Here is a 12795-nt window from a genome sequence, read left to right as displayed (position 1 = left end):
AAACTTACTTATTAGAATCGCGTAAGGATGAAGAACCATGACATATCTCACGTACTGCACGAGAAAGTACCAGGAACCGTCGCTAGTATCATGCACATTCATACTGAACAGCCAATTGGTATAGGTTTCCAATGCTTGACCACTCTATTGTCCTATATATTGGACAGTATTTGAACTTATGAAATACAAGCGAGGTAGTATAGTGCTCACACCGTCCATGCGATTGCTTTGAAGCGGGATATGAAAGTACATCAATACCAAATATTGTCCCAGCTGAGTGATATTGAATGCTGATGTAGTCTTAATTAATACATCACTTCTCTCATATCTGTAGAGAAGTTATCTGTAAACAGACAACTGGTCGCACATCCTTCTCTATTTGATACATTTAAGAGGTAGATAGGTATTTTACTAAGAAAAAAGAATGGAAGGTCACCAGGCATATTTGGTCTCTTTGCGATAATTTCTGTTTTAAATCTATATCTGGTTCGAAGTTCAGGTCGTAAAGATTTGGTCTAAACATGATATTCAGAACTTCCCATGGTCAGAACTCAGTTGGCAGCTCCTAAATGTAACAGTTGTAATAGAGGAAAAGCGTCATCGTGTCAACAGTGTTGTAGTCGAGTACTTGTAAGAAAAGTATTCCGGGTACTTCGAGTTTCGAGTACCAAGTACTAGTCCGAGTACTGCTTTAAGAATCCGAGTACCAAAGTCGAGTACTTTTTGCATCCGGGTACTTTTTCGAGTTCCATAGACAAAGGCCGTTATGTTCATGTACAAAGATCGTTGTTGTAAGCAAACGAATATTAATAACCCGACATCGTTGTCTTTGATTTGTTATAGATGAGTTAAGTCCACCAATTTCTACTGACCGTTGTTCATCTGAAAATGGACGCTTGGTCACCCATCCCACCGACAACCATTGCATCAATTAAAGTGGATTTTGGATTTTCTGAAATTTACTAGAAAGGAATGGACCAGATTGAGAGGGACATACAGCCTACAACATGTTGCAGTTTTATTATTTTATATTGTGATACTGTTCATGAGGTCGACGTCATCTTGCCTCGTTTCCGTTATAGTATTGTGTAGTATTGTAGTAAAATGCACGTTTTTCTGTAATATATTTCCTCATCTCTGTGTGCACAGGATGTATTGTTTACATTTATTTCTTTACAGTACATAGACTATACCCATGCATCATGCATTTATGATGCCTATATGAGCCTTGAACACCAGTGGTACTTCAAAACAAAGTCAGTTTGTCTTATCCATAACAGAAGGCTCCCCCCCCCCTCCACGTTCGTCTCCACATGAAGGGCCTCTCCAACCCTCATGCGAGTTTCTAAAGTAGTCCAAAAAGAATGGTTGCCTAGGACCAAGTTTTATAATCCATTTCTACAAACTTACATTGTTGTTATTGATTACAAATTTGACACTGTTTTGTTATTTGCGGTGGTGTCTGCAAACTATAGTCCACTTAGAGACCCTGGCGAGATATGAGCAATGCTTACTGGCATTTTCAAACACTTATATCTAATAGATATATAGCTGCTAAATCATATCCCCAAGTCACTGCTTACAATGGTTTGAACTTTTTCAAAGTTCCTCCAAAACATCGATTTTTAGATAATTTTAATGTTCTGCAATCTTGTCATAATAGGGGAACTTGTTCTTTTTTAATTGTAAGTTTTTGCTTTTGCTTTGTATAATAAAATATTTTTCTTCAAATTCTGTGGTAATCAACAAAGTTTGTTGTGACACTTCAAGTTCATCATTCAGTACGTATTTGTCTACAAACGTAAAAGTTAACTAAATTGATATCCTGGTACATGGCTGGTTCAGACAATTATGGACTTCCCGAGCAGAAAAGACTTTGTCAGAATAAACTGCTTTAAGTTGGAAAATGAGTGACCATTATTTACTACACTATTTAATGAAAATGCAGATTACCAGTGAAAGTTTTTATCTCAAGTAAACTGCCTTGTCAGTCTTAACTGAAATATGTATATAGTTCTAACATTACATTTTCGTTTACTGTATATAAGCCTAATATGCAGCTGAAATATAGACACGGTGCATGATGATGTATGGTGTCTACTATGTTGTTTCTACTCCTGAGTCCTTAATTTTTCTTGTAATGTAAATTTGTGATATTTCTAATAACAATCGGATCAAGTAGGTCTCAGGAAAACGAGATCTACCGCACAAAGAAATGTAGACATATATGGCCTTGACGCGTCGAGGTATTGGCTGCTATTTGTAACCGAATAAGTTGGGACTACTTTCTTCTTTGGAAATGCAGACAAGGGGGGGGGGGGACACCATTCAGTAACTACGGTCATGTTTGTATGTACTGACGACTAAGAAATAGTACTTAAATGTTTGTTTGCTACCTCATCCCCACCCCCCCCCGCAACCCACCCCATTCTCCCACTCCCTTCGCTCTCCATCCCATCTCATTCTGTTATCCCTCTAATGGAGTATTCACAGGCACGTAGCCAGGAATTTGCCAAGGGAGGGGCGAAACTGTAGATTCGGCATTGCAAACTATCTAAGCGTTGCGCCACCATGAGTTGGCGCGAAGCGTACAAGAAAATTTTGGCAGAAAATGCCTCCCAGATCGCTGGAAATGGCACTTCCCAGGCCTTGTAAGTTGCATCTTAGCATTTTCTCTTTTCAAAATACTAGCGATATCATAAAAACATTAATTTTTTTTTTTTAAATATGCCCAATGGGGGCGGCTTCCCTCTTCTCCCCCCCCCCCCCACCTTGGCTACGCGCCTGAGTATTCACCAGTATAGCCCCGAATTGAACCTAAGTCATGTTCGTGAAGTTACAAAATCTGCAGAAATGTGTCAGTGTGTCTGGCATATTTGAAGTGACCAATTTGGGGAGTTCCTAATAAGCATTATGCAGTTTATTATGATGTAATCGTAACAATTTCGGAACAGGCGGAGAACTGACAAGTAACTTTTTTGCCCTTCCAATCTAAAAACAAAATCGTCAACAAACTGGATGCAGACCGTTTCTTCAATCGCTAGAGTGAACCTTTCAAATCGTGAGTGAAGTTGTTCGTTTAATTTCAACCAAAAGAGAGTGGTCGAAGAAATTGGGAGGAAAAATAATCGTTAGAGAAAACCGTAAGAAAGTTTCTGCTCGGAAGAGAACTACGTGTACTAGTTTAGCGAAACCAGTGAGAACCGCGCATAACGTATGGATTGAAAGGTCTACACCAAGTTGTGCAAATAACCAGTACAAAGTATCGCAACTTAAAAATTTAAAGTACAATACAAATTGTCATCACTTGCAATCATCGGTGCTCAGCACATGTTCGGCAATACAATGCAGAGCAAGGAACCAAGTCAGAAGATATGTAGGCCAACTTTACCACTTCAACTTCAACTTGGCAATGGTACAGTATGCATTAAGTCGCACACTCCTGCAGCTTGTAAATATTGTAGTTGTAGTGTAGTTTCATCATTTTCATGCATGCAAAATTGCAAATGGTTTACAGTATGCATTCATGTGTGGAAATACAGTATTGTTGTAGTGGCATTCACGGTATCATAGGCTAACACTTGCACAAGCAAATGTACGTATTGTCTGTAATTTGAAAAATTAAAAACAGAAATGATGACGGATACACAGTGAACACTAAATATGGTCGAACATTCCACTGCCAGGGAAGAACTAATGAGTCAAGACTTTATAAATGTGTCATTCTAATGGCTACTGTATATCTGCTACAGAAAACTGTGTGAGAAAGAGCCAGATATATTATGTAATGCCATCATTTATGGTACTAAGCATACAGAAGTATACACACAACACATGTACAGTTATGAACGAAACCTCAAATCTCCTGCCCAATACCCACACATACGCATGATTAATGTTGTGGATATTAAACAATTTTCTTGTCCGAAATTTTCATTTCTTTGAACTGTGTAAATAAGCCAAAATTCTGACAAAAGTACATTGTCATAAAGTTAGTTACCATGAAAAGATTGTTTAGTGGAAGTAGAAGTGGAGTTTGTATGTATAATGAGGCTTTAAAGTTTGATTACCATAAACTTATGCATGTCACATCAAAGATCTTTCAATAACTATTTTACACAGAATGAAATTAGATCTTATATAAGAGTCATTGGGAAAATTTCCAGTTGAAAGTTTCAGAAATTTATGTTATATAGAACATGCTCAACTTGCATTTAATGCTGGTTAACTCCAGCAGTAATTTGTGCAAGTGATTCATGTATCAGAATGGATTAAAAATATACACTCTAAGTTACATAGCAAACTTAGAGTATGCTTTTAATCTTATAGATACCAAGCCTAATCCTTTAAATAGGAGATTGCTAGTTCCCATCTTCAAGAACATTTCACTTGGGTTTAGAAATGAGATTTAGCCTCTAAAGCTTAAGAAAAAAACAAGGAGCATGTTGAACAGTTGATTATTCATAGAGTTGAGTCCACATTGAAATTGTTCATTTGATTGTGTTCTGGTATCATTTTAGCCATGCCATTTAATATTAATGTGTGGTTGAATACATTTCTCAATCTTTCTACGTACAATCAGGTATTTAAATTTCAATGAACAGTATTGTATAGGAACATACCAAAAAGTTGCATGTGTATTATGGAATTTTGTGCAGCAAAGAAACCAAGACCCAAATTTAGTACATGGTATTTAGCCCCCTGATACAACCATGACATTGTCTACTGTTATGATGTGTAAAGTCAATATACCATTTTGGCAGCATTAATGAAAGCCATTTGAGAAGTTGCATACTGTAAACCAATGCTTTTTTTGTTTTCCAGATCACCTTAACTGAAACCCTGTTTTTCATTCCTTTTTCCTATAACTTCCCTTCTCAGGTTTCATCACATTGGAGTACCCAAAGAAGGAGAGTTTTTAATGCTTTACAAAGCATAATACAAAGATATAATTTGAGCAATATCAGTTTGAAAAATATTCTGGGCATAAATGGTAAGCTCCAGGTCTGATTGTGAGTGTCCATAATGTCTTGATCAAAAAGAACTTGGTAAAATATAGAAATGAGAATATATACCATTTGAAATTAAATCTTGTAAACTAAGCCAAAAATTGTTTATGTTGGTCATTTCAGTTTCAAAAACAAAATCAGGCGACAGGGGTCATTCATTAACATTTTTAAATATTCATGATGTTACGTTAGGATGGCTGACTTAAGATTGGACGAGCTGAGGAAGAACAGTGATGTCGTCCTTTTGTTTAGGACCCTTCATTAAATCATGAATTAAAACAAAATTGAGATTCTTGATTTTATAATCAAATATTTAATCGCTACTATTTGAAAGCTTGTGAATGACTGTAATTTGTTTATTTGTAAAGCAACATGTGTAACATTTGTCTGCCTTGCCTTTTGTTTAAATAATGTTAATGTTTGGAATTAATACTCATTTGACCTAGCTTTAAATTTGTAAATTCATTTTGTTGACTAAAAACATTGTTTATTGGGTACACTGAGCCTAAGTAATCTTAAACTAAAGTTTGTTACCTTTTGTGATGTGAATGTTAGCTGTGTGTAATTATTTTTGGATTTTTTTTCTTCAGAAACTTTACAATTTTCCAGTTCTCCCAGACAATCCAACAGACAAAATCAAAATGATGAGAAACAGGAACAAAAAGATGAAGAAGGTACAGTATGGTGTCTCTCTGAATGTTGAGTCTAAAACAAAATGTATTTATTTTGTTGGGAAGATACATTGATGAACACAATGATTCAGTTTTCCTAATTAGCATGTCTAGGATTAATGTGTTCTAAATTTGCATTAAAATTTTACAAACAGATTTAAAGATATTTGGCCTAATGGTTGCAATTACCAAACATACATTTGTGATGAAATCAAGATAGCTGACTGACACGAAAATAGTTGGATTCAAATTTTGAACAGACAAAATGAATGTTTCTCATAGTGTTTCTAGGACATCTCACCTGTCAGCTACAAGTTCACTCTTGTTGTTATAATATCAAATATTACTTGTAGGAATTACATTCATGTTTCTTAAAATGCTTTGATATTTGTTTGCCTTTGTTATTTCACGATAAAGTAAAAAAGTACTCCCGTCGTCTTCCAATTTTTGTTTGTTTCAATTATACAGATCCTCAGAAGGGAGGCTTGGACAATGATAATATCCGAATGTTGCTAATGCTTCTCCTTATAATCACGTTGCTAAACATGCTCTCGAAGGGAGATGATGCCCAGAACATCTCCTGGCAGACATTTATTAATGACATGTTAGCCAAAGGAGAGGTGAAATATTTTATATTCGAATTCATCATTTTCACATTTTTGGATTTAAAAGTAATCCCTCCGAGCATTCCTTACCATAATTTTAAGTACAGTCTGTGAATGTAACTGTGCAGTTATTAAGTTATAATTTTGTTTATTTTCTCAAAAAATTGGTCACTTTCTTATATAAAAAGAATAGAAAAGAGTAACATTTTTCTTTATTACTAATCAGTTTTTCATAAAGTGGAGTAGTGAGAGGAGTCACATGCCAGTTATGCCACCCATCTCCACCGTCCCAATTTGATAGTTATTTCGAAACAAGATAAGTTTAAGAACTCCATTAAATATGTCAGGGTGCTGGTTTACTCTGTTTAAAATTAATAATGTGGGTTGTTAACTCCTGTATATAGTGTGATATAGTCAGATTAAAACAAAACAGAACCAGATACATCAGTTAGGTAAGAACTTTGAATCCTTGAGATTATAGACCTTTAAGGGAAGTCAGTGTCCTCTGGTATTTGTCTTTCCAGAAACCATTATTAAAAGTATTATTGAAAGTAAATGAAGTTTCGTGAAGCCCTTTTGTACAAAATGTTGAAAGCACACATTTGCATGTTAACAATTTTCCATTCTCCTTGCCGCATCTTTAACTTGGAAAAGGTCAAAGGTCTCTCTGTCAAATACAACGATTCTGATGGAAGTGGTGAGGCATCCAATCCAGAATCTGACGTTGTCCATGTGTTCTTGCATGATGGTGCCATCGTGTTTGGTAGAGAGGTAAGAACTTAACAGGTTATGAGGCATGCAATAGGGTATTGACTGTTGAGTATACTTTGTGGAAAAGGGCATATTATGGGAGACGGGCAATGATATGAGAAACTGATAATGCTATAGGGAATGGAGCATACTATTGGGAAGGATCATGTTATAAGGAATGGAACATACTATTGGGACCACCCATGCCATAGGGAATGGAGCATTATATGAGTTTGGACCATGCTATGGGGAATGGAGAATGGAGCATACTATTGGGAGTGAGTCATAGTTTGAGGGATGGACCATGCTATGGGGCAATGGAGCATACTATTGGGATGGACCCTGCTATAAGGAATGGAACATACTATTGGGACCACCCATGCTATAGGGAATGGAGCATTATATGAGTTTGGACTATGCTATGGGGAATGGAGAATCTTATGGTGATGGACCATGCTATAGGGAATGGGGCATACTTTGGGTGAATGAAGCATACTAATGAAGGGAAGCTTTGTTTACAACTATTGTATATTATTCTGCGCTGGCTTCAGCGTTTTGGCTATTAAAGCTAAATGTTTGTGGATATTTCTCTTTGCAAGGGAAGTGAAAAGCAAGGGGCCACTTGCAGTTTCTGCCAGTATCTGACATTGAAGCACATGGTTAGTTGATTAAGAACCGTCAGTCAAAGAATGATGATTCTGTACTCAACATAAACCTGCTGAATTACTGCTCATTATCAGTAAATATAATTCTGTTGTTCTGGTACTGTAAGCCTGTACAGTAACAGGTGTGTGCTGTAATTCAGGAAAATGTCTCTAGTAGATTATTTGAAGTTCTTATTAGCAAGTGCCACAAATTGAACAAGTTACTCTTATCAGGATTTCAATAGTCTTGTCAGGATTTCAATATCACCTGTTTGCTCTGTCCTGCTCGTACTCGGATCTTCTCTGATCTACTATGAGCCATGCTTTATTTACAGGGAGGGGGTTGGAGGAGAGTGGGTGGAGGAGGCGGGTACAATAATGAGGGGCAAAAACATCAAAGGGCAGTGGAACATGTGACTGTTACTTGTGGGGGCAGAGCAGAAAGATATCTCAGACATTTTCCAACAAAATGGAACCTCTGTACATTCCATACAACAAATTCTAGTCTTTGAATGATTTGTTACATATTTTTCAACAAGAAGGCACATTTGTAGTTACAATTTTATAATTATAAAATCAGAAGAAGGTTACTTTTTGTTACTACAAAGGAGCACTTGCAATTAATGAAAAGGTGCTCCTTTTCACAAAAGGGGCAGTTTTTCACAAAAGTGGAAGGGCATATGCCCCCCCCAACCCCCTCCTCTTCATTGCTTCTAGTTCTACCATCCCAGTCTATGTGGTAAACTCTTTTAAAATAACACTCAAACTTTCAATACTGGCACTTCGAACTTTTGGGTGGGTAGACTTATTAATATTCATTATTGATATGATTCTTTATTCCTTCTTTGCAGTGATATCGACCTTGTCGTTTTCGGAGATCTAGGAGACAATCCCTGCTGTCGCCTCAGAGAGGAGCTAAAGAACAGTGCACTCCCTTCACAAGGGACCATTAAAGTACTGGATAAAGCCACTGTAAGTCCAATTATTGTCAGGAAATATCTTCATCTGGTCATATGTCTGTTCTTGTTGAAATGTGCACAACTCTGAAGGGAAAGAAAACTGTATTAAATACAGTAGATAGTGAGAGTAAATGTTGTTTGCAATCAACAAACCCTGTTTAGTCATCTGTCTAGTATTTCTATAGACTATCCAAGTTTATCTAAATCCATTAGAAGCCATCCACTCTGCTAGTGGGTCACACTAGTTGGTAAGAAACAATCACTAAAGAGCAACGTGGAGAGAAAAATTAATTTTACGTAGTAGCTCCTTTGAATGGTTGATCTATAAGGAAGTGAACGTGGGGAGTGTACCATAAGTGGAGGGGGGGCTGGGGGGGGAGGGGGAGTGATAAAATGTTCTGACCATGTAGTCTAGATATATACAGTAGGAAAGTGCATATGCAGGCTGGGGAGACAGGTTAGTATGTCCTGCATAAATCCACATGTTATCTGGTCAAGTGATAAGAAACAGTGTAGTGTATTGTACAGTGATTAGTGTATAAGCTGACTTTATAAGCCTTTCTGGTATGAGTGAAGTATGAACATAGTGTCCAAAGGTTTTGGATCCCAGGGTGTGCACTGAGCTACTCGTTAAAGTTATCATAATGGCCACTGCCTAGCTATCTTGCACCATGAGGACAAGGAACATATGAATACAGTGATACTTCAGTTTGGGATTTTGTTAAAGAATGTTTAAGGATGCCTGACATTCCTCACTTAATATTTAAAAGTATTGTCCAGAAGTTTTGATATTAATTAATGATAGATAACCTAAAAATACACCACAACTTCACCAAAGCGTATTCGGATCTGCTTTATAGGTTGGAAGAGAATGACATTTGATACTTACCACATGCCCTCCAGAAGTTTGTAACAGTATGAACATGTGAGGTCCTGCAAGGCAATTTTACAATATGACGAATTAGGTAGCATAGAGTTCTGTGGACACTCTCCTCACAACCACAGCCCTCTCACCCCCCCCTCACAACCACAGCCCTCTAATCCCCCTCTTCACAACCACAGCCACCTTCCCCCCTCCTACACCCCTTCCTGTTATCCAGGTTTCCATTTATTACGTATTAGCCATGGAATCATGGCTTCTCACAAACTCTGGATGCTTCTATAACAGCCACTACTTGTAAAGTAGGAGGCCACAGGAGAGATGCCAACATTTCTGCCATGAGCAATGTCAGAGTTTTATAGTTAACTCACTACCTTAAGCCCAACTCATTTCTTTGTAAAAACAAAAGGGGGTACACATTTCCCAATCAGATGAAGTCATAAATTATTATCTGCGTTTGGGTTATTTCAATATATATTTTTTTCTATAAAGGTGCCCATCGTGAAACTGACAGATGCCTTCACTCAGATTCGGGTTGATATCAGCTTTAATGTAACAACCACCACAGAATGTGCCAAACTTATTGAGGTGAGCTATATGAAACAGTTGAATGTAGTTTGCTGTGCCACATTTTAAAAACTGTTCCAAAAAGAAGAGAATTACAAAGTAGGTTTCGTTAATGACCAGTGACAGTAAAGTTGTGGAATTGATGGGGGATGGAGTGACATTGGTGTAATTTAGAATAGAGGTAAGTAATTTTTGGTTCCTTGCTTTTTGGAAAGCAAGGAACCTATGCATTCAACTGGGTGTATGTGTGTGTGTGTGTGTGATGCTTGGCTTGTGTACACGATATCTCAATAAGGAAATGATGTATCATGATCAAACTTGGTGGGTGGATAACTCATAGTGAGAGGAAGATCCCTATTGTTTTTGGTGCCTGTGAAGGTCACCAAAGGTCAGTAAGAGGCCAAAAACCAAAATAATAAACACAGCAGTAACTCCCATTGACAGGGTCTGACATGGTTGATATTTTGGGAATAGTTGTGAATGGGGTAAGGGATCATTTCCAAACGTAACGGTCATGTGATCCAAGGTCAACAAAGGTCAATTAGGGGTCAAAAACTAGTATTCTTGCAATAACTTGAGAACAAAATGTCCGTCAAGGTTGGGAGTTATGCTATTGTAACCCAGTAATCTAGGTGACCTTTGACTTCAGGTTGACCTCCGGTGACCTGTATCAGTTTCTTTGGTTATTTGAATTTTCCGGGCCATAATCAGATCTCAAAGATACCTTCCGATCAAAATTGTCCATGGTTGACCCCTGTGTGACCTTCGTGTGTGAAGTTATCAGAGGTCTAGGTTTTGTTTTTTTAATAAGTACAGTTAGGATCGTTGTACAGACTTGTCATGTTGTTTCTGGAATCAGCGTGTAAAACTACATCTGACAGTAAGGTCAAAAGGTCAAATTTTGAAAAATATGCTCATTTAAGGAGATACGGGGCAAAACAAAAAAGGTTGTCATTATTTTGATACTGATAAAGCTCTTTGTGCTCTATAGAGGAAACCAACTCCGGTGTCAATCGCGCACCCGGTTTTCAAGTTATGAGGGGCCAAAGGTTGGTTTTGATAACTTATTAGCAATAACATTGTGTGTGTACACTGGAGCACATGACAATTTTAGGAGAGGTTTCACATCACAAAGGGGAATATTTTTGATAAAAGTACAAAGGAAATACTAATCAAAACTGAAATTCTCCTTTTGTTCTTTCTCAGAACTTTATCTCTCAGTTTCCCACCCTCCCACAATTGGTGTTTGTCTTGAAGCAGTTTCTACTTCAGAGAGACTTAAACGAAGTCTGGACTGGTGGCATCAGTTCCTATGGCCTCATCCTGATGATTGTCAGCTTCCTACAGGTAACATTTCTAGCAGATTATAGTGAGTATGAGATAGTCACAACCGTAGCACCATCACTTAAGCCATTTTCTTGAGTGATGTGATTACCTTCTTAGCTCTGTCCTGCCACAGTTGAGGAAGCTCTTCTAGTTTATGACAACCACAACCACATTACTGCACCTCTAATGAGGAAAGAATTCCACCTCTGTTTGTGGTTATAGACATATATTTCAGGTTATATAGCAGAAAGCTGCCTTTTCTAATTTGGGCTTTCTGGTCTAAGTTGGGTGGGATTTTTTGTTTAGCTCAGACTTGTTCCAATAATCTTTTGTTTTTAATTGAGAAGTTTTCTCCTCTTTCTCTGCAGTTACATGTTCCCCCAGAACCAGTCAATTATGGCGTTTTTTTGATTGAATTCTTTGAGCTGTATGGCGTCAACTTCAACTATTTCAAAACAGGAATTACTGTCGAAAATGGCGGTAGCTACTTTCCCAAAGAGGATGCCTCTTTTATGACCGACCGCTTTAGCCTACTCTGTTTAAAGGATCCACTCAATAATGGTAAGTCCAATTTACACTCCCCCTTTTTTTTCACTAAAAGTGCAAATTTTATGGTATCAAAGTAGAAATATTCAGAATATTGTCAACTTCTCATTCAATTTGGGATATGTCATAAATATTCCTTTGCATTATAAAATGAAAAGTTTTCTTCTTTAAGGCTTCTGAGTTTTGCTTTATTATACTTTATTTTACTTTGTGTTATCAAATACTGTATATACACACATGTGATGGGGGCTGGGGGTGGAGGGGGCAGTGGGAGGGGAGATGTTTCAGTGATTAAAAGAACAGTATAAAACACAAACATATTTTTACCTTTAATACATGGCAGTGAATATAATGAAGATCTGCTCAGATTAAGCTATTATTCCATTTTAACATTTCTCTATTGTTGGCAGGAGTTGATCTTGGCAGGAACTCTTTTGGATTCATGGAAGTGAGGAAAGCATTCCATTATGCCTACCAAGTGCTCACCCAAGCTGTTTTACCTCACATAGACCAAGAAACTAATGGTCATAGGTCAGTGAAATGCCAGAATTTTGTCTCCTTTTTTCTTTTGCCTTTACTCCAAAAAACTTCTCCTAGAAAATATCGGGTAAAGCTTCCATGTATTTCAGCCCCCCCCCCTCCTCCCCCTACATTACGTTTGATCTATCTGTCAAGTTATAGCATATTATACTTATCAGGGTATATTTCTTTTGTCAAACAGTCAGGCCCAAATGAAGCTGGAAAAGACTTTTTTATAACCTTACCAAAGTATAGCGGTACACAATTTGACTGAAAGTTACATTAACTCGTTGTTTTGAAAATTTACTGTCAAAAGGTA

General features: G+C 37.3%; 1 protein-coding gene across 9 annotated transcripts in view; it reads left to right on the top strand.

Annotated features, from left to right (window-relative positions):
• LOC139965472 (uncharacterized) overlaps positions 1–12795 on the top strand; it is a 49627-nt gene that overhangs the window by 35170 nt on the left and 1662 nt on the right. For 2 of the 9 annotated variants that reach the window (XM_071967853.1, XM_071967860.1), the window contains 4 exons: positions 10011–10106; positions 11292–11432; positions 11780–11972; positions 12368–12488. In XM_071967853.1, coding sequence (XP_071823954.1) covers positions 10011–10106; positions 11292–11432; positions 11780–11972; positions 12368–12488 — 551 coding nt within the window. Of the gene's footprint in view, positions 1–2966; positions 3416–4881; positions 4994–5599; positions 5684–6148; positions 6301–6939; positions 7057–8530; positions 8652–10010; positions 10107–11291; positions 11433–11779; positions 11973–12367; positions 12489–12795 lie in introns of those variants that run through there. The other 7 variants (XM_071967857.1, XM_071967852.1, XM_071967859.1 and 4 more) reach the window with 7 other exon arrangements.

This window comes from Apostichopus japonicus, chromosome 3, assembly GCF_037975245.1.
Source record: "Apostichopus japonicus isolate 1M-3 chromosome 3, ASM3797524v1, whole genome shotgun sequence".
NCBI classification, from domain to species: domain Eukaryota; kingdom Metazoa; phylum Echinodermata; class Holothuroidea; order Aspidochirotida; family Stichopodidae; genus Apostichopus; species Apostichopus japonicus.
Note: the sequence above shows the minus strand (reverse complement) of the source record. Positions and strands in the feature narration are given on the sequence as shown.